At 41.8% G+C, this 22,473-nt stretch overlaps 1 protein-coding gene across 1 annotated transcript; it reads right to left on the bottom strand.

The window, feature by feature from the left end:
* Nucleotides 1-1,914: 1,914 nt before the first annotated feature.
* On the bottom strand, nucleotides 1,915-22,295 carry TTC38 (tetratricopeptide repeat domain 38). Its single transcript, XM_056339466.1, has 14 exons — nucleotides 22,030-22,295; nucleotides 18,786-18,863; nucleotides 18,240-18,321; nucleotides 17,731-17,902; nucleotides 16,563-16,736; nucleotides 15,423-15,498; nucleotides 14,175-14,294; nucleotides 11,109-11,168; nucleotides 10,006-10,044; nucleotides 9,080-9,161; nucleotides 7,991-8,156; nucleotides 5,054-5,213; nucleotides 4,694-4,767; nucleotides 1,915-3,868 (listed from the first exon to the last, which is right to left on the bottom strand). Exons 1-14 carry the CDS (start codon nucleotides 22,051-22,053, stop codon nucleotides 3,775-3,777), a joined length of 1,401 nt encoding a protein of 466 aa, XP_056195441.1. The 5' UTR covers nucleotides 22,054-22,295; the 3' UTR covers nucleotides 1,915-3,774.
* Between the last annotated feature and the right edge of the window lie 178 nt (nucleotides 22,296-22,473).

The following is a 22,473-nucleotide window of genomic DNA, read 5'->3' as shown; positions in this document are numbered from 1 at the left end:
TCCAGTAGCTTCACTTTCTTTTACACACAGCATTACAGAGGCTATTCATGAGCACAGGTACTGCTGCTCTTGACTTCTGGGTACCTTCTTTTGGTTCCTGTCTTTAAACTGAGTAACTACTTCTCATGTTTCAAGACAAGAAAAAGCTTATAGAATAGTATCACAGAATGTGTTGTGAGCAGCACCCTTATAAATGTTTATTTGGGGAAAAAAAAATATTGGCAAGTTTGTTGCATTTAGCTCCGAATATAATTTTTTTCAGTCTATCACTATGAGCTGGGTGCCAACCAGCTGGTTCACTTCCAAGGAAGTGTAGGCCAGATGTGACCCTAGAAGTCATCTGGTCAGCAGCTCTGTTAGTTGTCTCCTCCCTCCACTCCACCCCAAACCCTTCAAGTATTAAAGACAGAGCGTGTTTTGAGGTATCTGTGAAATGGAATAGTATGAGCCCAGTTTCCTAGTTCTTGCAAGGCCCTGGGGCTTTATTTTACTTCCTGACACATTCAAGCATCTGCAAAAAAAAAAAAAAAAGAAACTACATTGGTGACAGCTCTGAAGAAGTGAAAGCTGTGAACGTGCAGCCTGTTGGCACAGCTGCTCTTTGGGTTCTCACATCTCACAGATACAGCAGCTGCGGCTGGGAGTCTGCAAGACAAACGCAACGCCGTTTTTCAGGAAAAAGACTTGAGGCCTCGGAACAAGCCCATTCGTGCTGCCAAGTGTTGTTGTGTCCTTTGAGACTGCACCATGGCTGTACACAGGTAGGCACAATATCCTCGTGAAGGGTCTCAGTAGCTATGCGTACAAACAAGTTAAAGAAGCTATCACTTGCAGAGGTTCCTGCAGCTGATTGAGACCTTCATTTTGTATTTGAAAAGACCTGTATGTATGCCTTTATCAGGACAACACAGGTTGAAAACTAGTTTAGAATAACATGCGTCACCCTGGCTTAATAAATCTGGTCTTGATTTGCAAACAAAAAAAATTTACTCAAAACCAATGTACTTGTTATGATAGCTGGTCAGCTTGCTTGATGTTAACAGAATTGTCACAAATGCTGCAGTACCAGGTTTGACAGTAGTCAAGCCCAACAGACCATCACCAGCTCCCTGTTTTATTGCACTGGGCTGCAAGAAGCGGCTAACGCTGAAGAAGAGCTAGAGGTAAGCAAGGTAATGGTGTACATGGGCTCAGCAGAGATGACAAAGAAAGCAGTTCAGAAAAGGTTTGTAAAGCAGAGGGTATTGCCCTTGCAGCCACTCTGGGGATCATCAAAAATACCATCAAAGTTAAAAGTAGACATTTTCTGATGCAGTGCTGGCAGGGGAGTTACTGCCCAGGCTCAAATTCTGATGCACGGTACAAAGGACTATTACCTCTGCCCCTCTTAATCCAGAAAAATAAGTGCCATGGAGGCAGGAAGGGATGGCCTGCTAATTTGAACAGGTGTGGCAAAGACAGAACAGAAGCAAGGAGGGAGATGTGTGTGTGTTTGCATAACCTGTGCGAAAACGACATCTCTTTTTATAAGCAGCAGGTATTTATACAAAGTTTGTATCAACTACTCTTCAGCTGCTCCTGCTGAGATATAAAAAGGTGAGGCTTTAGGATCAGAATGATCCTTGGTCAAGTTCTTCCCACTGAGCTACCTGCTTGTTACTTATTCTCCATAATGGTAATTGAAAATGATTCAGTTTGGTAAAGCAAGACAGAATGCTTGGAGTATTTTAGAAAAAAAATCAGGGGAAAATAAGGCAGAAAACTAGGTTTTGTTTATGGGCAAAATATGTAGTACTGCTTGAACGGAAAAGCTCCTTGTCACATTCATGGAAGCAAAGGAGACCCATACTGTTAAGGTTTACAAAATTAAAGCTGAATAATCCATTTAAGGCTTCATCCATGCATACAAAGTAGTCATATACTTGCTGCTCAGCCGAGCACATCTTTGAATTTATTGATGCGAAGCAAAGTTCTCAGTCACATTGTATCAGAAGCACTACAAATGTCATTCTTAAATTTATGTAGCAATGGATCATATAAACCACACACTTCATAAACAGCCAGCAGATTTCTCAGGCTTTTGTTCCTTAGTAAGATTTGTTATATTCCTTGAGTAAAAACATTATCCATTTAAAGTCATTGCTTGAAATGCACTGATCAAAACCAATAGTAAAGATCTAGTATAACTTTAGCACAGAGTGAGTCAATCACAGTCATGGCTGGACAGACAAAGCTGAAGAACAGGGAACTACAACTGTCTGCAGGATTCAAAAGACTGGAGGCAAGGATGCGATACCCTTATCTGCTTTTACTAATTACCATCGATTTAAAAATAAACTTTTTTCCTCAGGTGAGGGCTGGGAGAAGAAGGGTGACAGCAAGGCTCTTCTGTGTCTTATTCCTCTAAGCAGGAACTCCAGCAGCAGTGCAAGGGCAGCTACAAAAGTGCTTTTTTATGTCAAAAGGAAACTATGTGGGATGGGGCTGCTGTGGGGTGGGGAAGAGCCCAAGCTGGACAGGAAAGAGGAGCAGGTGCATGTGTGTCCAGGAGAGCTTGCAGCTGGCAATACAAAGCCAAAACTTGGGCAGTTGAAGAGTATGGGATTTCTATCCAGGGAAAAAAAAAAAAGAGGTGGCATTCATTAGTTCGATTTTGGTTTGAAATACCATCTTTCCCTTCTTAAGGGATTTATGGATTCCTGCTGCAAGACAACCCGTTAGCTCTGTTATGCTTCTGGAATACAGAGGCATCAGAACTTCACAGAGGTACATGGCTCATATCTGCAGCACCAAAGGTTGTCACATCACTTGCGCTGGTGGGACAAAGCTTTGTGTCAGTTCCCCTTAGCTCTTTCTGTGGCAGAAGCTCCCTTCCAGTCTTCACCTGCTCTGAGATAAAGTGTGTGCTTTAACACTGATTTTAAAAACTCTGCTAACATGTAAGGACTCATGCTATTGAGATGGTAATAAGACCTGACTTTCCAAATACTCAGGAAAGCACAAAGACACCAGTCCAAACTGGTGACTCTCTGAAAGGTACTGTTCTAGGTGAAATGCAGGGTTTTTTATGAAAGATTTAAAGTGCCAATGGAGTACTTGTGTTAGTATAGTCACAGTTAGCTATATCCATCTTGTCTAGTTTCATTCACATAGTAATTTCAGAAAGCTCTGAGGTGCTATATTGTAAGGGAAGAGTTTACATTTCATGAGAGTGTTTAAAAATACGCACCTAGAAAAAGATCTTGAATGCAGACAGATCTGTAATGCCAGAGTCTGTGACTTGTGCCTGAATGGACTGGAAGTTTGATACAGAATTCAGTTTGAGCCTGTATTGGCTCTGGCCCCATACTTTCCTATTAGCTGTGTTTAAAAGGTCCATTTGAATTACCTGAGCAGTTAACATTAACAAAGTAACAAATAGGGCCAATGAATGACTGAAATTCAGGCACTGTTACTGTATATGATCAGGGTCAGAGGGAACTTTCAGGAAAATACACCAGAAAAGCAGCATCCCAGGACGCTTCAGAAAGCTGTGCATTAACAGCAGGTTATCATCTTCTTTCCTTGTGGAATCATCTCAGATACAGCCTCCTGAAATGCAACAGCTGTGTATTTTTTTTTAAAGGGAATCATAGTCAGATCTCTTGACTCACAGGGTACTCTTACCTACCCTGAACCTCTAGCATGGTTTACAGCACAGCACCCTTCCTCTCCCTGCACCCAGACTTAATTGGTAAGCTTATTGCTATTTCAGCTGAAGCACAGAAGAAAGGCTTATGCCATCGAATGAACGGCTGCTGCCTTCCTAATAAGTCGCTCCGTCATCGGTGAATTTGGTCTCATCACATCACGTTCTCTCAGGAGGCACCTGAGAAAGGAGAAGAGGTAAGAGAGAAATGGGAAGGCCATGAATACAACATCAGTTTTCCTGTAAGATCACCAGCAGTGATGGAGTGGTGGAGAAAAATGGTACATAAAGACCTGCTCTTCAGGTGCAGGTTTCTCTTATCAGAAACATTTGACCTTGGCAGTAAATTTAGGCAGAACAGTGGTGGTTTCAGCACTGAAAGAGACTGAAAATGAGCACCCAGAGACCAGAGCGCACAGAAGAAGCATTTTGATATTGTATTTAATTTTTATGTTTTAAAGACACCTCAGGAGGGGAACACGTAAGGCTTCATACTGTCCCAGGGATCCATTCTTTTAAGTGCACAGGCAGACCCAGTCCATACATTTCAACAGAATTCAATACGGGCGAATAAGCGACAGCTACAATTTCTACCAAACAAGGTTCTTGTGACTTCTACTAAGGAAAGCTCACATACCAAACTCCACAAATCTTATTTCCCAATAAAGCAGATGTCATCATTAGGGCAATTTGATTTTCAGCAGTTCACAAAAGTTTAGCAGTCCATTAAGCACACTGATCAACATGAAGGAGGCCACATTTTAAGACAGAACCATCTGAAAGTCAACCACCCTTGAACAAACACAGATCATTCATCCAGACCGCAAGAGTGTATTTTCAGAATTGGGAGCTATTATACTTTTTATCCTAGTTAAATGTTGCTACATTTAACACAAATGCTGCCATATAATTTTAGTTTTAATTTCTCAGTTTCAGTACACTTGCTACTTCTTACTTTTAGTAACAGTCTTACTTCCCCAAGTATTTATCAGGAAAAATACTCACCTTGCAAGGTTTTGTTTGGCTTGTGATTTAGAATTTAAAGCAGCATGAATCAGTAATTGGCTGAAAACATCTCTCTGAAAAAAAAAGTCGGCAAAAATAGTGTTCAGTAACTATAAAGTACTGCTGGTTACAATGTCTCATTTACTAAATCATTAAAATCCCTGAGGAAGGAAACATATTGAAAAGAAAAATTAAACAGCTAACACTGCTAATAAGTGCTGGCAAACAGGATTCAGTCACAAGCACAGTTTAGCTTTTCACTTTCTAAGAATGAAATGTTTTTAATAATGTAAGTGCCTAATGAAAGCTACTGAAAGAGGATTAAGGTGCATCAAAAAGTCTTTTACTGATCTCCTTTACCTGAGCGTTACTGCCTCCTAGCTGGATTAGTTGATAACGGATTGGGTACAGCAGGTCTACAGCTTTGTCGCAATTTCCATTTTCAAACTCTACAAAAGCCTGGCACAGTGGCAACCCCAAACTAGGAGCCAAGGAAAGCTCATGGTCTTCACAAGGTGCTCTGTAGAATGAGAAAACAGTTAGCTCCCATACGTCATTATAAATATGTGTGTTTCAGTGCCAGGCTGTCATTGCCCGCAGACAGAGTATTTCTTCACCCTACAAAGCCTGATGTTTCAAGTACTTTATTTAGACAATACCTTTTGGTGAGGTTATATCACTTTCACCTTTTTGTTACCCATCAATCAATCAGTTTTCATTCTTCTGCATATATCCACAAAAGGCACAAGCCCAACGCCTCCTGCCTTTGCAATGAACAGTTTCGGCTAGAAAAGTGAGACGACTGCACTGTTTCTCTTCTGATGATCTCACCAGAACATCCTACTGCGAGTTGACTGTCCTCCCCTCTGCCAAAAGTGGCAACCAGTCTTCGCAAACGGCTCTAAACAAGAAACTTGCAAAACAGCTCCCCACACAGCGCAGTGCCTCACCACCTTTGTCATGTAAACCCCATTCCCAATGACAGATCTTCAAGTCTGCTCTTTTATTCTAACCACAACAGACTGCTTTTAAGCCCACAAACACCAATGGATTTTAGCTAGCTCTTTTTTTTTTTCCTCTCTTCTCTTTTTTAGCGCTTGCATCCTAACCCATCTAAGAGTGCAAGAGCCATATAGCATAACTATATGCCTGCAGAAGAACATATACATTCCAGCAGGTATTCTTGCCAGCATTTTAAAAAAAGTAAAAATACAAGTAACCAAACTGTAGCCCTTTGGTCTATAGGCAATACTTGCACAGGATCATGTGGAATTGTGGTTTTCTACTGCTACAGGAGAAGCTGACAGCAATCAGGCCTCGGAGGTAGTGCCACTTCAGTGCCAAAAGCTTGGCTGGCAATGTGAGGAGAGGAGGGCTTTCTATCCCAAGCACTATAAATTACTGAGAAGACAATGCACAGTTGAATACTATAAATTCCATCTGTTTTTTAAAATGGATTTTTCCTGTAAATTTTCCAATGAAATTTTTAACATTGAGGAGCCTTAATCACTGGCTTCTGTTTGAGTGTGTGCAACGACAGCTGAGTCACACTAGTACCTTAAATTTACCAAACACAGAGCATACCCTGTGCTCTCCTTGAGTCAGTATTACAAATTTCCTGTTACTTCCGCTAGGTTAATGTTGATTTTTCCATATGCAGCGTTGCCCTATGTGTTTACCATTCCTTAAACAAAATAAGGCATCCTGGAAAGTTAGAAGACAACAACAGATGTGCATTTTAAGTTGTCTGAAGTAGTTAATGATGAAAATGATGAAACAATTCTTCATTTAAATGTTTGTTCCAGCTCTCTGAGAAAATGCACAGAGATGGAAGACTGGTTAGGGTGGGGTTTTTTTCCTTCCTCTTGCAACTGATCTGAACTATCGATTCATGACAAACAACATAACCCCTGCATTAACTAACATTTCCATCCATGCAAATAAGCATGTGATACCAACCACCAGAGCATGCCATGGAATACTTATCCAAAAAAAACCCTACTTCTGTCGACTTTAAATTGCAAAGCCTAGGGAAAAATAGTAATGAAAAGCCAAGAATGACTGTTGTTTGTGCCAAAGTTTTATGCCTGCTTTTTTAACACGTACAGAACACATCTTGGGTATCATTTAGCTATTACGTATTTGTGATACACATAAATTAATCCATTAATCCAATCATTAATACAATCCCTTTATCTCACAGTCTAATAAAATCAAGCTTTGTAATACGTCACAGCAGAAAATGTGCAGTTGTATTCCTGGGAAAGGCTGAACACAGAGGCAAAAGGAAGCACCAGCTGAAAGGGTAACTAGCATATGTTCATTAAAGCTTCCCTGAAGTGGTGTGCCTGTGCGGTTTTACATACTTTCTACATACTTACGTATACTTCTACAAAAGACATTCGCCATTTCCTACTGTAGTCAAATCAGACATGCTTAGGCTTGATTTGACAGTTACTTGTTTTTGTAAGTATTCTTGAAAGTTACATTTATTTTTTTATTATTTTTGATTGAGGGGTATTATAGTCAGGAACAAATAAGTGGCAATTTCAGGTTCTCCTTCCTTATTTTTTAAGGCAAGGGAAGCAATAGATGCTGAAACAGAGGAAACACAGAGTGGGGGAGGGGGAGAAATTGTGTTTAAAGCACCTATATATCAACCTCTTCAAAAAATCAAGGCAAGTTACAGTTTTTTAACACATAATGGAACACAACCCCTCACACCGTTTAGATGAAATACTTAAATATTCAAATTTTTCAAGTAATTAAATTTGAAAGCACAATATATTCTCTATTACTACTTTAGTATTTGAAATTCAATTTCCTGCAGAGGTACTTCACAATGCATCAAACAGTAGCTATTAGAATATCAGTACCAACTAATGCTCTATTGTTAAAGAATCTTTTAATCCAGAGCAAAAAAGAACCACCATAGATAGCTGACATATATTGTAGAATGCCCTTACTAACATACAAGTGAAATATTTTATTCACTGTACGTAACATAGCTTAGTGAGGACCCATTGAAAGAAAATATACAGCAACTGTTCAGCTGGTGTCCACGACATCAAGAGATTTCTGCCGGACAAGATTAGAAACCTCCCTAGACATTAACTCACAAAATAAGTAATTACAGGAATCTCCTAACTGCAGATTGGTCTGCTTAAACCAGGCATGTCCCAGTGACATGCTAAAGCAAAGAAGAGCGAGTTGTAGTGCTTTGGCAAGCCAGAGACGACATCACCTTGAAGTTCAAAGGACAAAATATTTCTTGAATACTTTAATTCACTGGCTTACTTGGCAAGTTCCTGAAGAGTTGTTAAAAGCTCATCAGTGGTCTTGTGGTCTTTGGCTCCAAGTGAGGACATCAAGATGTGCACATCATTGAACAGAAGAACGTGATCTTTGGTGTGCTTCTTTGTAAGCTTGAGAGTATTGTTCCACCTGTCTCCAAGCTCTACACCTAAAAGTAAAAACATTTTTCTCAATAAAATACCACATGGAAAAGCATGACTTTGCAATATACTTTCAGTCACCCACCATAAACAACATTCCTACTAAACTTAAGAAAACATTCCCTGATGTGGCAAAATTTATACAGTAATACTCAGCTGCAGCCTGCCGTATCTGGGCAGAGTTTACTGTCAGTGATTTATCACCAATCTAGATTGCATTATGTGAGGTTCTGGCTCTATTACAAGATTGCTTATGCCTTCTTGGAGATGACGATCACAATGTAGCAATCAAAACACAGACTGTAAAGATGGATTTCGTATATAAATTCAATGCATCATTAGTGTTTTAGCAGAAAACTGAAAATAATGTCTGTCTGTTGCCCTTCCCCTTCATGAACTCGAGTGGATAAACACTAGCTTAAAGAAGTTCGGGAGAAACGCCACTGAGTTACCAGAGCACACAAAAGCCAGAGGCTAATATACATGTACCAGCTATTTCAATCAGTACTAAACCAGAAAGTTAAGTACCTCACTTGAAATTTACTTTAAGAAAGCTCTACAGCTTTTGAGAGGCTTATGTACTTGATTGTTCAGCCTCAGATCTCTAGGGACAATAGAAGTGAATTTGCCAAAAAGGAAATATGTGACCTATGCTAGCCCTGAGCTGAATGAAATACCATACTGGCATGGAAAAAACCCCACAGCTCTTGGGAAGAATAAAGGTTATGGCCATTATTATGAATTTCACATTGAGGTTTTTCTCAAGAGCAGAATTTTCTTTTGTAACAGAAGATTTCCTCTGTAACACTGACCAAACTTGCTCTGTAAGTATATTTAAATGCTTCAACATGCAAGGCAGGGGAAAGGGGGAGGAAAAAAGAAAACGGTTCCCCTTACAGTTTTAAAAAAGAATGGCAAGTGGATATCTTACCTTCCAGGCGAAGCCTGTACAACATTGAACAGTTATCTACCACGTCCAGCATGCTTCCACTTGACAGACACCGGGGAGCAATCTGTAATCACAGGAATTCATAAGCTACCCAACTGATGTGCTAGTGGGAACTTCTTCAGATAATCAAACTTATTTCCACAGTACAGAATTAATTTTATCATTCAAATTTATCATTCAAAAATACCTGTTTTCCAGTAGCCCTAATGGCATCTTTCCTGAATACAGCAATTTGCAATGACAAACACTTCTATTGCTTCATTTATGTTATTTTTCCTGTTATGAACTTAAACTGAGGAAGTATGGAGAGTCACCAAGGTATTTTATTTTTTCCAAAATAGTGCCATACACATTACTTCACTTTGCCAAGGTTAGTAGATAGGAGCCTGCCCTGAAGCTTTCTTAATGCCTGCATTATTTGTATAATCCTTACAAAGATACGTTATCCTATCTAATTTGATATTGCTTATTCACAAAGATTGTTCTGAAATCCAGACAGTAAAGAACTATAGTAAGTTAACTCGGCATAAAAAGACAGGCTTCTGTTGACCTAGTACCTAACATGCAAAATCACTTCTTTGTAAAGGTAATTTGACTTTATAGGAAAATTATTTTACATCCTTTTAAAAAGCATCAGTAAGAAACACCTTTACAATGGAAAACACTACCAACAGTGCCATTGTAGCTCTTTCAAGCACAAGTGTAACAAACACCTGAACTATATAAGATGCTAGTCTTTTGGGTATTTTACCCAAAACTGTTGAGAAAGTTTCCCTAAAAATCTGTAACAGATGTAAATAATACATATATGGCACACTGTAATAGCTTCCAGTCTCATACAGAAGGAAGAAAGCACATTTCATGGACTTAAGCATGTTCTCAGTAAAGAAAAAAAGGCCCTTACTCACGTGATTGTCATAAATTGTCAAAGCAGCCTCATATTCACCCTGTAAAGGCAAACGAGGACTGTGTGATTAACATTCAGATACAGTAACCAAAGGCATATGTGTTAATTAATAGATGTCATAATATTACTTCACAACTGCCTCATGACTTGATCAAACAAACTATGTCAAAGAAACCTTGAAGTATTAAAAGAAAGGAGTCTACTAAGACAAAGCAGGATTTGCTAAGCAAAACAATCACTATGTTTAGGTTTCATTTAATAATAGGTACCAATACTGGTAAAAGTTACACATGAAGGAGAAAGACAAGGTATTACCTCTCACTCTAACGTTCCTTTCAGAGATTTTGGCAAAAATTAGTGCATCCCACGGTGTACGCAAAGAGGTAGGAAGAAAAATCACTTTAAGCAGGCTACAAAAAAGTTGTATAGGTAGAAGGTGGCAAAATAAACAAGCTATTTAGACTGCTATCAAGAATTACACTCCTTCTATGTTAACAATACTGCACACAAGCAAGTCACTCTGCTTTCTGACCAAAGTACACTGCCTTCTCAATGATGTCACGTTTGTAACCCTATTGAACTGAACCACACAAGTGCTAAAGCGTTATTAAATCCAAGAAAACTCAGTGCTGTAACCTGACAGGTTGGGTAAAATTGCAACCATTTTCAAAGGGTTCTTAATAATAAGAATTAGAAACCTTAATAATTAATACCATTGGTAACGAAACTTATTTCCTCTTACTGAATTTGAAGAGAATTTTGTCTAATTTTTGTCTGAAAACTAGAGATTCAAGTTCATCTTTCTATCTAAATAACTGTGCCAAGTGTAATTAGTGAGACCATCTGATCTTCAAATGCGTAATAATCTCACAGCAATTTTTCAACATCCTAACAAAGATCCGGGAACCTTGACCAATGGAATTGAAACTTTTCAAAACAACTTTAACAAAGGACTAGCTTGTGAAAATGGCACTGTGTTATTTTATAAAAACATCCCTTTAAACAGCTGAAAAAAACCCTACAAATATGTGGTCTACCTTTTAAATAGCATTAGAGAAATGATGTATTTGGGACATAAAACACCTGTATGAAAATATCTCATACCTTTTCAATAAAGTATAAAGCCCAGTGCCAGTAATTATGGCAAGCAAGCATGTCACTGTTCTGGAAGAAAAAAAAAAAAAAAAGAGAAAATATAATTTACAAATTAACTTCCCATTTAAACATATCTAATCAGATTTCTGTTTCCTTCTTCAGTAAACTGAGTATTTCATGAGATAGAAGGGACTTTAAGGGACAGAAGGGACAGAAGAATTTTAAATCAGCTGGCCAAGATGCTTTTTCACTTGATACATTTGTCCTTGCAGCTATTCAGGGAGACACCTTAAAAACAAGGTTTCCCCCATGTCACTTTCCAGAGAAGAATTTCACTTGGATATCTGTTTCAGAATTCACCCTTCTGCAGCACTTATTTTTCCTTAGAGAAAAAAACCCACATCTGTAATGAGTAAGATTTATCTCATCTAAAATTTAGGCATCTTGTCTAAAGTAACCTGGACAGAGACTGGAGAGAGATACCCACCTTATGAGGGCCATTCATCCCACCCACCTGGACATCTATCTCAGACCGAGAGGAATCAGTTAAACACATGCTTCACTACAGACTGCAGAACCTGCACTAGATACCAAACACATTGGCAGCTCACCAGATGAGATTATCATTTGCTGGACTATACAGACTTTGCATTGCCCTTTTCAGCAGGCTCCAGAACGTCCAATACTCTTCCCTAGCCTGCACTTCAAGACAATGTCATTGCAGTTCATTTTTGTGAATGCAATGAGAATAGACAAAACAGGAATACAGGTTCGGTGGGCCTTTGGTGAAATCTGAAGTACCAGAAAGGTTCACCCCTCTCCTCCCATTCCCTCCCAGGGCTGTACTTAAACTTTTTGTTCTCACAAGTGGAAAAAGCATCTCCATTTTCATGGTGACAACTGTTAACACCCACTTTCAGAAAGCACAAAGGTTCCCAGTGAATGTCCAAGCTTTATGGTGCCAAGATAAACATTCTGGTAATCTTTACTTAGTTAATATTAAATCACAAACCAAACCCCAGCAATTGAAGTATTAATTAAGTGCTTGACGTAAACTTGATAATATCATTTACTGTCATTCCAGATGTCATACAAACAAGGACATGCCATTACCTCACTAAATAAAACAGGACCTTTTTGATGCTGCTGATTTTGAGTTCTGAATGAGATTAAATTGCTAAAGGAGAAGTGGGCTTGTAGCTAACTAAATAAAAGCAGGCTATGGAAACTCACCACAACAGCTCAGGAGAAAAAACATTGCCATTTAATAACAAACAGCACTGGCAGAGAGGTCCCTCCCAGTAAGATAATTTTGCCCCTTTTGATTTTGTGCTGAAATATACATAAAAAACAAACGGCATCTGATTTTTCTCTGGGAGGTGGAGGAACAAACAAAATAAAGTACTCTGTAAAAAAACTGGTACAAAATCTTTGCTTCTCTAACTGCAAAGGAGGAAGATTAATTACAAACAACAGAAGGAGACTGAATACTGTGGCAGTACAGATAGATGATCCTGGTCATTAAAAGAAAAGAAATAAAAATTTCAAATTACCAGGCCAAATACAAGCATTTCTATTAAAGCCCTTAGAGAGACCTGCTTATTTTCATATGCTTAGAGTTTAACACTTCACCTTCAAGATGTTTACAATAAAAACTACTGCACAAAGGAAGTGATTATGCACATTATCATTATGATAATGCCAGCTACTACAAACCCTAACTATTCTGGGGCAGGCATGAAGGTACATTAGTCAGTTCTACTTACTGATCTTGCACTTTTTTTAATTTGGATAAAGGGTATAAATTACAGAGGCACGCAATTATTTTAAGAAACAGAGCTTAACGATCCAAAAGTCACCTGTTGGGGGTTTTAAGTCATCACCTAAACTGTCAGTCCCCTGCATCACTGTTTTAATAAAACTAATATATTCAAGGACAAAATGCTTTTTGGGAAATGACAGATATGAACCTCAAGCAAGGGCTTTCTGTCTGCACTTCCTAGCAGTATCTGAATGCTAAATTTAAACACATGCAAAACAAAAAGGCATTCTAGTCCCATGATCCAGCCTTGTTCTTTGGGTGAGGTGGAATGGTCAGCTCAGAAGACTCTTAAAACAGACTCATGTGGGCTGTAACAAATTCAAAGGTCACAGCTTTCTGCTCTAAACAGAACATACTTAACCATTGGGAAAACACATGGTGTCCAACACAAATAAAAATTAAGCTTCACTTACAGCGAAGGACCATAGGATAGCCTAATTAACCTATTCAATACTCTGAGAGATACTCAAATATATTGGATATATAAAGCAACTTCAGTATACGAGAAAAGAGACCAAAGCATCATTTATCTTTTCTTTACTGCTGACCTTTAAAAATCCTTCCCCATCCAGAAGCAAACATGTATTTTATGAGTCTTCTAAAACATTCCATTTGACCATAGCATTTCACACCTCAGTTAGGTTCCTGTGAAGAGATTTAGTCAGGCTCCTCAACTGACTCTTAGTGACCATCTTAGTCTAAGCAAAAAGCTTGTGAAAATAGCACTGGTCATTTGACTTTTATAACCACACAACACACCACATATATATAAATCACATTGCAATAAATCACAATTTTCACATCTGTTGTTTCACCTGACCACCACGGCCATGTCTTTATGAGATGTAAAATACCTAATCAGCTCCACCAGGAAAAAGAAACTACACACACACAGACAAACCACACACTAGCTAAAATAAGGCAGTGTGAGAGGACAGCCTTTGTATGAATCCTGGCCTACAGGCATGTTTACCATTTTTGTAACCTCAGCAGTTGTAGCAATGATGACTTAACAGTGGTCCACAGTATATACCCCTTATAATACGCAATTTTTCCCTGTCTCTTGCTTCAAAAGTAACATCTATAGCAACAGCACCTCAAGTGATGGTTTCTTCCAATACGTAAACTTCTCATTGCCTGCAACATGTCCACAGATAGGAAGGAACTGCATGCAGAGGAATCAAGAACTTGGCTGCAGGAGATCCAAGAAAACCTAGAAGGAGCTTTTTCAGAGATGCTACAAGAATGTTTACCTTCCAGTTGGTTTCTGTTTCTTTCATAAATTCTAACCCTTTCTTCACGTCTGCTTTCATTTCATTTATGTGAGCTATAGTATGAACAGACCATGCATCTGTCTGATTTATAGCCAAAGCCTGCAAGTTAAAAAAGAGAAAACATGATGAAGCTTATGAACTTGCAAATAGCAATATTTATCACTGCTGATATAGAAAGAAAAGACTACTTGCTGCAGGTTAAGTACATCCCTGGACCATCCCAACTAACCACAACCAGGAAGTTTGATTTGGACAGAAAAGGAAGACAATGTTTACTGACTGACTTCACTTCCCAGCTTCTACTGTGTAGAGATGAACACCTGCAAAACACTTTAAAATGTAGGCTTTGATGAAGATTATCAAATAACATTTTATTTCACAAACATGTGTCAACAGCAGCCATGAAAGAATTGCATACATAGGCACAGTATGTTCCATGATATAGTGCCTTGCAGGTAATCATTTCTTCTTCAAGAACGTGGTCAGCTCTGAGTATTCAGCAAATTCCTCTTCCTTCCTCCAACTCCTCCCAGCAGGTTTTAGGCATTTTGGGAGGTTAGTCATTAACCTAGCAAATGTTAAATGGCAGTGCTTAGTCTTTGTTGCCACTGTCAGCAAAATGATGTAACAAGTCTGAGAAAAACACCCATTAGAGATTAAGTGTATCTGAGACTTCTGCAGGACAAGGATAATCCTGAGGACTGGAGAAAGTCAAGTATCATTACTGTCTTCATCAAAAGGAAACAGCACGGCTAATACTGATCCCCAGGAACACTGTGTACAATACAGAAACAAGCATCTGGCAAAAAAAGGGAGGGGGGAACCCAAACAGAATGGACTGTCAAAAGCAGATTACCTCAAACCAATCCAACATTCTTTAACAGCAGTAAACAGCCTATTATATGTGGAGGAAACTGCAGATGTGGTAATATATGGATTTTATAGGGGTGTTCTGACACCATCTGACAAGGCACGCTCATAAGTAAGCGAAGGAAATACAGTCAAGATGAAACTGCCATGGTATATCATAGACGTGGGAATCTTTCTAAGGAACAGTCACCAACAGCCTCTTAGGAAACTCTGTGAGCCTCTCCATGTCGAGCTTTCTACTAACAACTGGAATGATGGACAGAGTCAGTTCATGGCATTCACACAAATCACCGCTCAGAGACAGGGACCATGTTTTAGAATTATAAAACCTTTTAGCACCCATAGCAAGCAGTTTACCTCACGAGCAACCTTCTCAGCACGATCAAAAAAGTTTGTTTCCATGAGTCCAAAAGAGTAGTAGCCTTTCACGTAGCTAAGCAAAAGGGGAAAAATAACACATCGTCCAGTTAGAACTAGATTTAATCTAGGACTGAAAAACATACTAGGAACAGCATTTAACTCAAAACAGTCCTTATAATGCAAGTTACAACAAGGGTTCCAGCTTGCTGAATACAGAACAGCTAGCTAGTTCTGAGAGGAAATGAGAGGCCCAGAGACACCAGCATAGGAAACAGTAATGAGATGCACACTGTGTTTTGAGAACCGGCATTTACATCTTTGGATAAACTAGAATTAAGAGTTGCACAGAACAATCTACTGATCTCCGTAATAGCTGCAAGATGCAGAATTAGAAGGCTAGATGCAAGATAATGCTGTCACCAAAGCTACCTGAGCATCTATCTCAAAGGCAACACAAGCATAGCGTTCTGTGCATTTTCCACAAAATCATAGGAGAGTACTTTTATGTGAAGTGGCCCTTTAAAACTGGTTGTACAGCATGCCCATTAAGCCATAAAGGCCCAACATAAAGGAAAATTAGGGATGTTATAGGCTCTTACACATACACCTGATGCAGTCATTTTGGGAAACTGAAACTTCCATGACTGAACTAAAAAAATTTTAAAAGCACCGCCTTCCTGTCAGTCTTTGCTGCACTAGCTGTTATGGTATATCCCAAAATTTTATTTTAGAACTACACTTTGGTATTCCAAATTACTTCCTTCCACTGATGTGCTCCATCACCCACAAGGTGAGCCCCAAGTGAAAAACTGGACCCATAAAAGTCCCAAGGAGTTTTGCCACTGCCCTCAGTGAGGACGTGATTTTATCATCTGTGGTATATGCCACGTGCTGTATCTGACAGCAAAATTTACTGATTGAGCCACGGTTCGCTCACAAAATAACCCTCAAAAACAGTGTCAACAGGGATACAGGAGAGATGTTCTAGCTGTGGTTAGGTTTGATCTACTTCTACGCCCTTGATTTTGTCTACCTGCCTGTTTCTAACAGATCCTGTTTAGATGTTTTGGAACTTCAAAACCACAAAGTACTTGCACACCAGCTAAAAGGCAATTTTCAAAATTAAGGACGACCTACCTGCTTAGTGGAATATCAGGTGTCCAGAAAGGATAAACTCGGGCAACAGAATCTCTCATCTGTATGTGATATCCCAGGTAGAAGTAAGTGTCCTGGGAAAATTTGAGGGCTAGCAGGTCAGTTGGGTGGCTCTGCAGAATCTGTTCCCATAGATTGCAAGCTTTTGGAAGCTGGCTAGAAATAAAAGAATTATGTTGATTGCTGAGAGAAGGCACACATACCTGCCTCTACTGTTAGTTCTAAGCTCATGCTATTCTGAAAAACAGAAAATTCAACATCAAATGACATTTTTTTTCCTCTTGAAGCCGTTTCTTAGTCTTTTTAAAGTAATAATGGCATGGCATTATCTTCACTGAGCACCTTGCAGGAAACCTTTGAAAGAAACGTCATTCGGTCACAAGAAGTCACTGTAAACACACAAGGAAAATGAAACAAGCTCAAACCATAAATCTGAAGATTCTTCTACAGGGCTGAAGAGTTTTTACAGAGGCCTACCATTATTAATCTAACTTTACATGCACAAAGACACCTTCCCTATCCTCTAGTGGGCATTACACAAACAGTAACAACTAGGCTTCAGTAGCTTCCTCCTTCCTTTTGCTAAGAAATAGAGGAGGTAAATCCATACTTGTCTGACAAAGAAATCATGAAACTGAAACATTAGCCCATACTTTCTGCAGTGCACATAAATTCATCACATTACATGGAACAGTGAGTTTCTACAGCACTTTGGACACTTTGTTATGCCTTTATTTTCAAACGAAAAAAATTTTTGACACAAGGAGACAACAGACAGGACGTCTGTAGCTTTACTTCTATGAATCCCAGTCTGTGTTATAATATACTGGACCCTACTGTAGTCAAATATTTAGGTTACTAGTTATAAACCAAATTTTCCACTAATGGATCTATGACATATTTAAAACACAGAGTGCTTAATGATATGAAGTGGTGGCAATAGAGCATTTCCCCTCCTACAGTGCTGTTCACTAACTAGTCATGGTGATTACAGTATGGAGAGAGAAATGCAAGAACAACCACTGACACCTCACCCTGATCCTTTGCTACATGTCACCTAATGTCAGGAAACACTACGACCTACTACTGTTTCCACCTGCGGTACCTAAAACTCATCACAGATATTTAAGTGGGGTGACAGGGGACTTACCCACTAGCAAACATGTCCAACGCTGCTACATGAAGCTTCTCCCGCTCAGTCAGTGGCTGTGATATTGAAAGCGTCATCATTGTTCTCATCGCACTGTCCAGCTCTCTGCTGAGCCGCACCGAACTTCCAGTGCCAATCAGCTCCAAACCATTAGCAATGACATGTCCCATTGCTACGGAAAACAGCACATTACAGGTTGAGCTGTACAGCATTAGTCATCTCTACAGAAACATGAGGGGAGCTGTTTATTTTAAGCACGATTATCTTGTAGACACAGGGGTCCAAAAAGTCTCATAAGCCTAAAGTTCTTAGAGGCTTGTCATGATAGCCATTTTAAAAGGTTTCAGAAGAGAAGAAAAAACCACACAAAATCATCCCAGCCTGCTAGAGTCTGAAGTTTTACAGAATTCTGTAAGCCACCACCTTCCCCTTGCGTAAACAAAGTTAAACACCACGACACCAAGTATTATCCAGCACTTTCCATGCTCGGAATTAAAGGTTATACTCACTAAAATTAGGATCTGCTGCTTTTAACTTGGAGAGACATCCCTCAATACCTCCAAGGCTCTCATTACTGGTCCAGGTGGCGTACTGTAACAGAGACAGAGAGAGAGGGTCGAGGAATCCCTGATGACATTGAGCTTCTTTCTGTTCTCCCAGGCATTTAAAATTCAAAAGTAAGCAAGGCAAATGACTAAAAGACAAACATTGCCTTCACATAGGGTTTGCGTAGTAGGGAAACAGAAAAGCTGTTATCTTCTTTAACATAGTTTGGCCACCAACAGAACTGGACTTCTGCGCAGTTTATATCGACTGGTTGCCTCTTCAGTGTCAGGTAGGATGAGCATGCTGGCTGAGGTTTCCTCGCAGCTGCAGCATCCAGCATAGCCCTCTGCCACCAGGGTTTTCTGCTGCCTGCTGATGGCTGAAGTCCTGTGGCAGCCTGACTTGGACGCTCTCCCAGTTGATAAGAAATTTAAACATCAGCTACAGCAAAGGTTGTTTCAGGCACAAGTCCCTTCAAATCACATTTTCTTACTTCCCCCTGGTCATACCTGCGTCAGCGCAGCATCGAAGAGCTTACAGGCTTCATTGCTAGTCGTGGACAGGACAAGTCCAGCATCCTGCCAGGCCTGCACAATAAGCAGATACAAACCCGCCCATTTTACACACTCGTTTTCCAGACTACATCAACAGATTCTCAAATTGATGGTGTTCTGACATTTTCTTCAACTATGCTTTTTAAACAAAAAAAGAAAAAGAAAAAAAACAGAAAAGCTGAAAGGACAATGCAGGCAGACACACAAACCTTTTGTTCAGTTGTATTACATCTGAAGACTCAGTTAGTTGGGGCTAGCAGTGGGAATAAAGGAGCACAAAATTACAAAGTGTAACAGAAGGTCTTGATGGGCTACACATCTCCTAATGAGACCCATTCTTAATTCACTACAACTCACCTTCAGGCTAGTCCCAACTGCTGCAGACACACCTCGTGTGAAGTAGAGATACGGTTAAATAAAATCCCGTTCTTTTATAACTGAAATCGACACCTTAAGCAACTTGCAGGCCAAACAGCCTGGCAGAGCAAGTCCACTAACCAGGCCACTGGACTTAAATCAACAAAGAGGCTGGACCACAGATTGGTACACAAGCCTTACAAAAAGCAAGAACATGGCCATTTGATAAAGCTAAAATGCAAAACAGAATCAGGCTGCCATAGTTTCTTAACAAGCTACGTAACACTGACCAAGGTGCCACATCTCCTTGCTGACTGCTGGAGAGCAAAAAGAGTCCATTAGGCAGACGCACAGTTCACTCAATGGTGGAATTAAGCTGCAGCAGCTACAGCACCCTGTTCCACGGTTGTCTCCATGACTGCTCTCCTAAGTAACTCTGGTGACAAAATCAAAAATCCAATGCCTATTTCAAAATGCTTAACTTGCTCATGTGGGTGCCTACAGCAAACAGGCATGTCATCTCCTGTGGCTTGCAGGCCTCTTCTCCCCCACGGGATGGCCACACAACCACAAAGCCAGTCATCTCACAAGCCGGGGTGCTTCCCTTGGTAACCTATTCAGGTATTTAGAACAACGCTTGGGTTTATTTCTACTAAGTACTCTCCACTCAGCATTCCTACACTGCATCCATCACTGCTTCTAAGACTGTGAGCTTCTCAAGCACATTTACATTCAGCACACCATATACATCTCTGTTTAAGCATACACACATTTGAGGAGCTGCCCCAATCACTTCAACATCACTTTTATGCCAGCACACAGAATGTACAGCATCACATAAAAACAGACCGGGGGCAAGCCAATTCAGACTCCTCCTAATGGGGGACTAGTCCTTGTGGATGCTGCAAGAATTCAGCTTGTGTCTCATTTCACAACTTAATGTATTCCCGAGCTCTAATGACCCAACTGTCAAAAATTTTAAGTCACCAGGCAAAGACATCTTTGTCAATATGTCCTAAAACTTTCCCACTGTGATTGGATTAAAGGCTCACGTTCCAACGGCTCAAGCACTAGAGTGTTCAAAACTACAAGCCTGAAAGGCTAGACCTGAAGATAAAATTGCACGGGTTTTTCACCATTCATACTACATCCAGAAACAGCGCAAAGAGAAAAGTCAGGAGGGTAGTGAGGTAAGGCCTGCTGCCTTTCAAGGTACCCTGCAAAAGAGGCCAGGAACCACCTTCATCACCAGTCATCAGAAACAAGCTCCATTTCAAGCAGCTCTCTTTGCCACCGCCGATTTTGCACAACAGCTCAAGGTACTTGCCAAATAGAAAATGTCATCCCGTTCTGAGACTTGTCAATGCTAAGATTCATAGGAACAAAAAGGTCTGTGCATAAGCATCTGAACAAAACAGCAGACCAAGGGTTAGGAAGGCCTGCACCCATCACTAAGGACTCTGCTGATCTAGTTGAGGTACATGCTGCTTCGACCCACTCTAGAAAGCCTCTGCTCTGCCAAGGCTACAGCCCACATAACTCACAGCTCACTGCAAGACTCCCACTCTGGCAACAGGAGGATGGCAGCAGGAGGATGCATCCCATCACGTTATGCCACTGCTCCTCCTGTTAGCACGCCAGGACAATGGGCTGCAGAGAACTAACGCTGTAACAGCTGCTGACTCCTCAGAGACATACCAGAGCTGCTCCAAACCCAATTATTGCTGTCAACCAAGCACCAAAGAGCTACTGGGAGCACAGAAGAGCCAGTAACCCTTGTCCTCTGGGCCCTACACAAGCAGTCCTGCCCAGGCTGCTTGGAACACTCGTCTTGGGGCGTGTCTGTACTCAGGGATCACACTGTGACTGAAGAAACCCACGGGACAAGGAGAGCGAGTAGGTAAAACTCAGAGCGGAGGGTTACCACCAGAAGGTAAACTACCAGTTACCCTTCACAGTATGGCGACCATTGAGTTCTGTTACGCTCATTTCCCATAATCCTCCTCGCCAGTTCCAGGTGCGGAACCTTCTTTGTGATGCGTCTTGGAGACAATGCCGTCGCCGTGGCTCTTCTAACCGCTTCTCGCCACAAAGCCCTGACCATTCTCCTGCTACGACTTTAGTCCCGAGATCCGGTGACTATCTGTAGGGTTTGTTTTTTTCCTGAGGGCTGCTCGTAGCACGTCCTCCGTTTCTCCAGAGCTCTGGCGCTCATGAACCTATGACACTCTGAGAAGACCTTCAAGACTTCTTTTTTTACCTCCCCCTGCCTAATTAACTACAAAACGACAACAAAAGGAGCAACCGGGAGAACCACCTTCAGCGGGAAGAAAGCACAGCAATTACTCAGCCTGCGCAGGCACGGGGTGGCTTCCCCGCTCGAAGGGAAGGCTGCGAGGCCTCGTCGCCATTTGCAAACCCCAACGGCAGCCTCACCCCACCTGAAACCCGGCCGGTAACGGGCTGAAGGAGACGAGCGACAACAGGAGCCCCGCCAGTGGCGCCCTCCCGCCAGCCTCAGCCGGCTCGGCTCCTCTCCCTGCACAGACCCAGCGCCGCCAGCAGCCCCTCTCCCCGCCCGCCGGCCCGCCCGCCCGCCGGCCCAACGGCCCAACGGCCCAACGGCCCAACGGCCCAACGGCCCAACGGCCCAACGGCCCAACGGCAAGGGCGCGCACCCGCCGGCCCTGGGCGCCCGGCAGGGGCAGGGGCGGGGCAGGGGCAGGGCCCGGGCCCACGGGCAGAGCGGCCACAGCCCCCGCGCTCGGTCGCTGCGGCGGGGCCAGGCCGGGCGGCCAGGCAGGGCGCCCGCCGTCCCGCTCCGCCTCAGGCCGGCCCTCACCTGGCAGTCCCTCAGCGGCGCCATGAGACCCCGCAGCCGCTCCGCTGCCGGCGGCCCCGCCCCAGGAGGAGCCGGAGCCGGGGCCGGGGCCGGGGCCGGGGCCGGGCCGCCAGCGGGGCCGGGCCGCCAGCGGGCGGGGCCTGCGGGGAGCGCTGGGCCTCGCCCGGCCCCTTGGCAGCGCCTGCCTGCCCTCCCGAGCCGCCGGGGGCCGCGGTGCTGCCGGCGGCTATGCTTGGTGTCGATCCTCGGCCCCGAAAGACTTCTTTCTTGTGGCGCTGGGTATACCTGTCAGCAAAACCGGAAACGACAAAAACGCCCTAACAACGACGTAGCTTTAAGAATCTGGCATTCGTTATTGCACCTCTGGATGCTCAGGGGATCGTTCCACCTAAGGTGCGTGCCCTATGGTTCACTCAAACGAAATTATATAGGCTACACGGAGGA

Source organism: Falco biarmicus, chromosome 5 (assembly GCF_023638135.1).
Source record: "Falco biarmicus isolate bFalBia1 chromosome 5, bFalBia1.pri, whole genome shotgun sequence".
Lineage (NCBI taxonomy): Eukaryota > Metazoa > Chordata > Aves > Falconiformes > Falconidae > Falco > Falco biarmicus.
The sequence above is the reverse complement of the archived record's forward strand: the minus strand, read 5'-3'. Positions and strand labels throughout refer to the sequence as shown.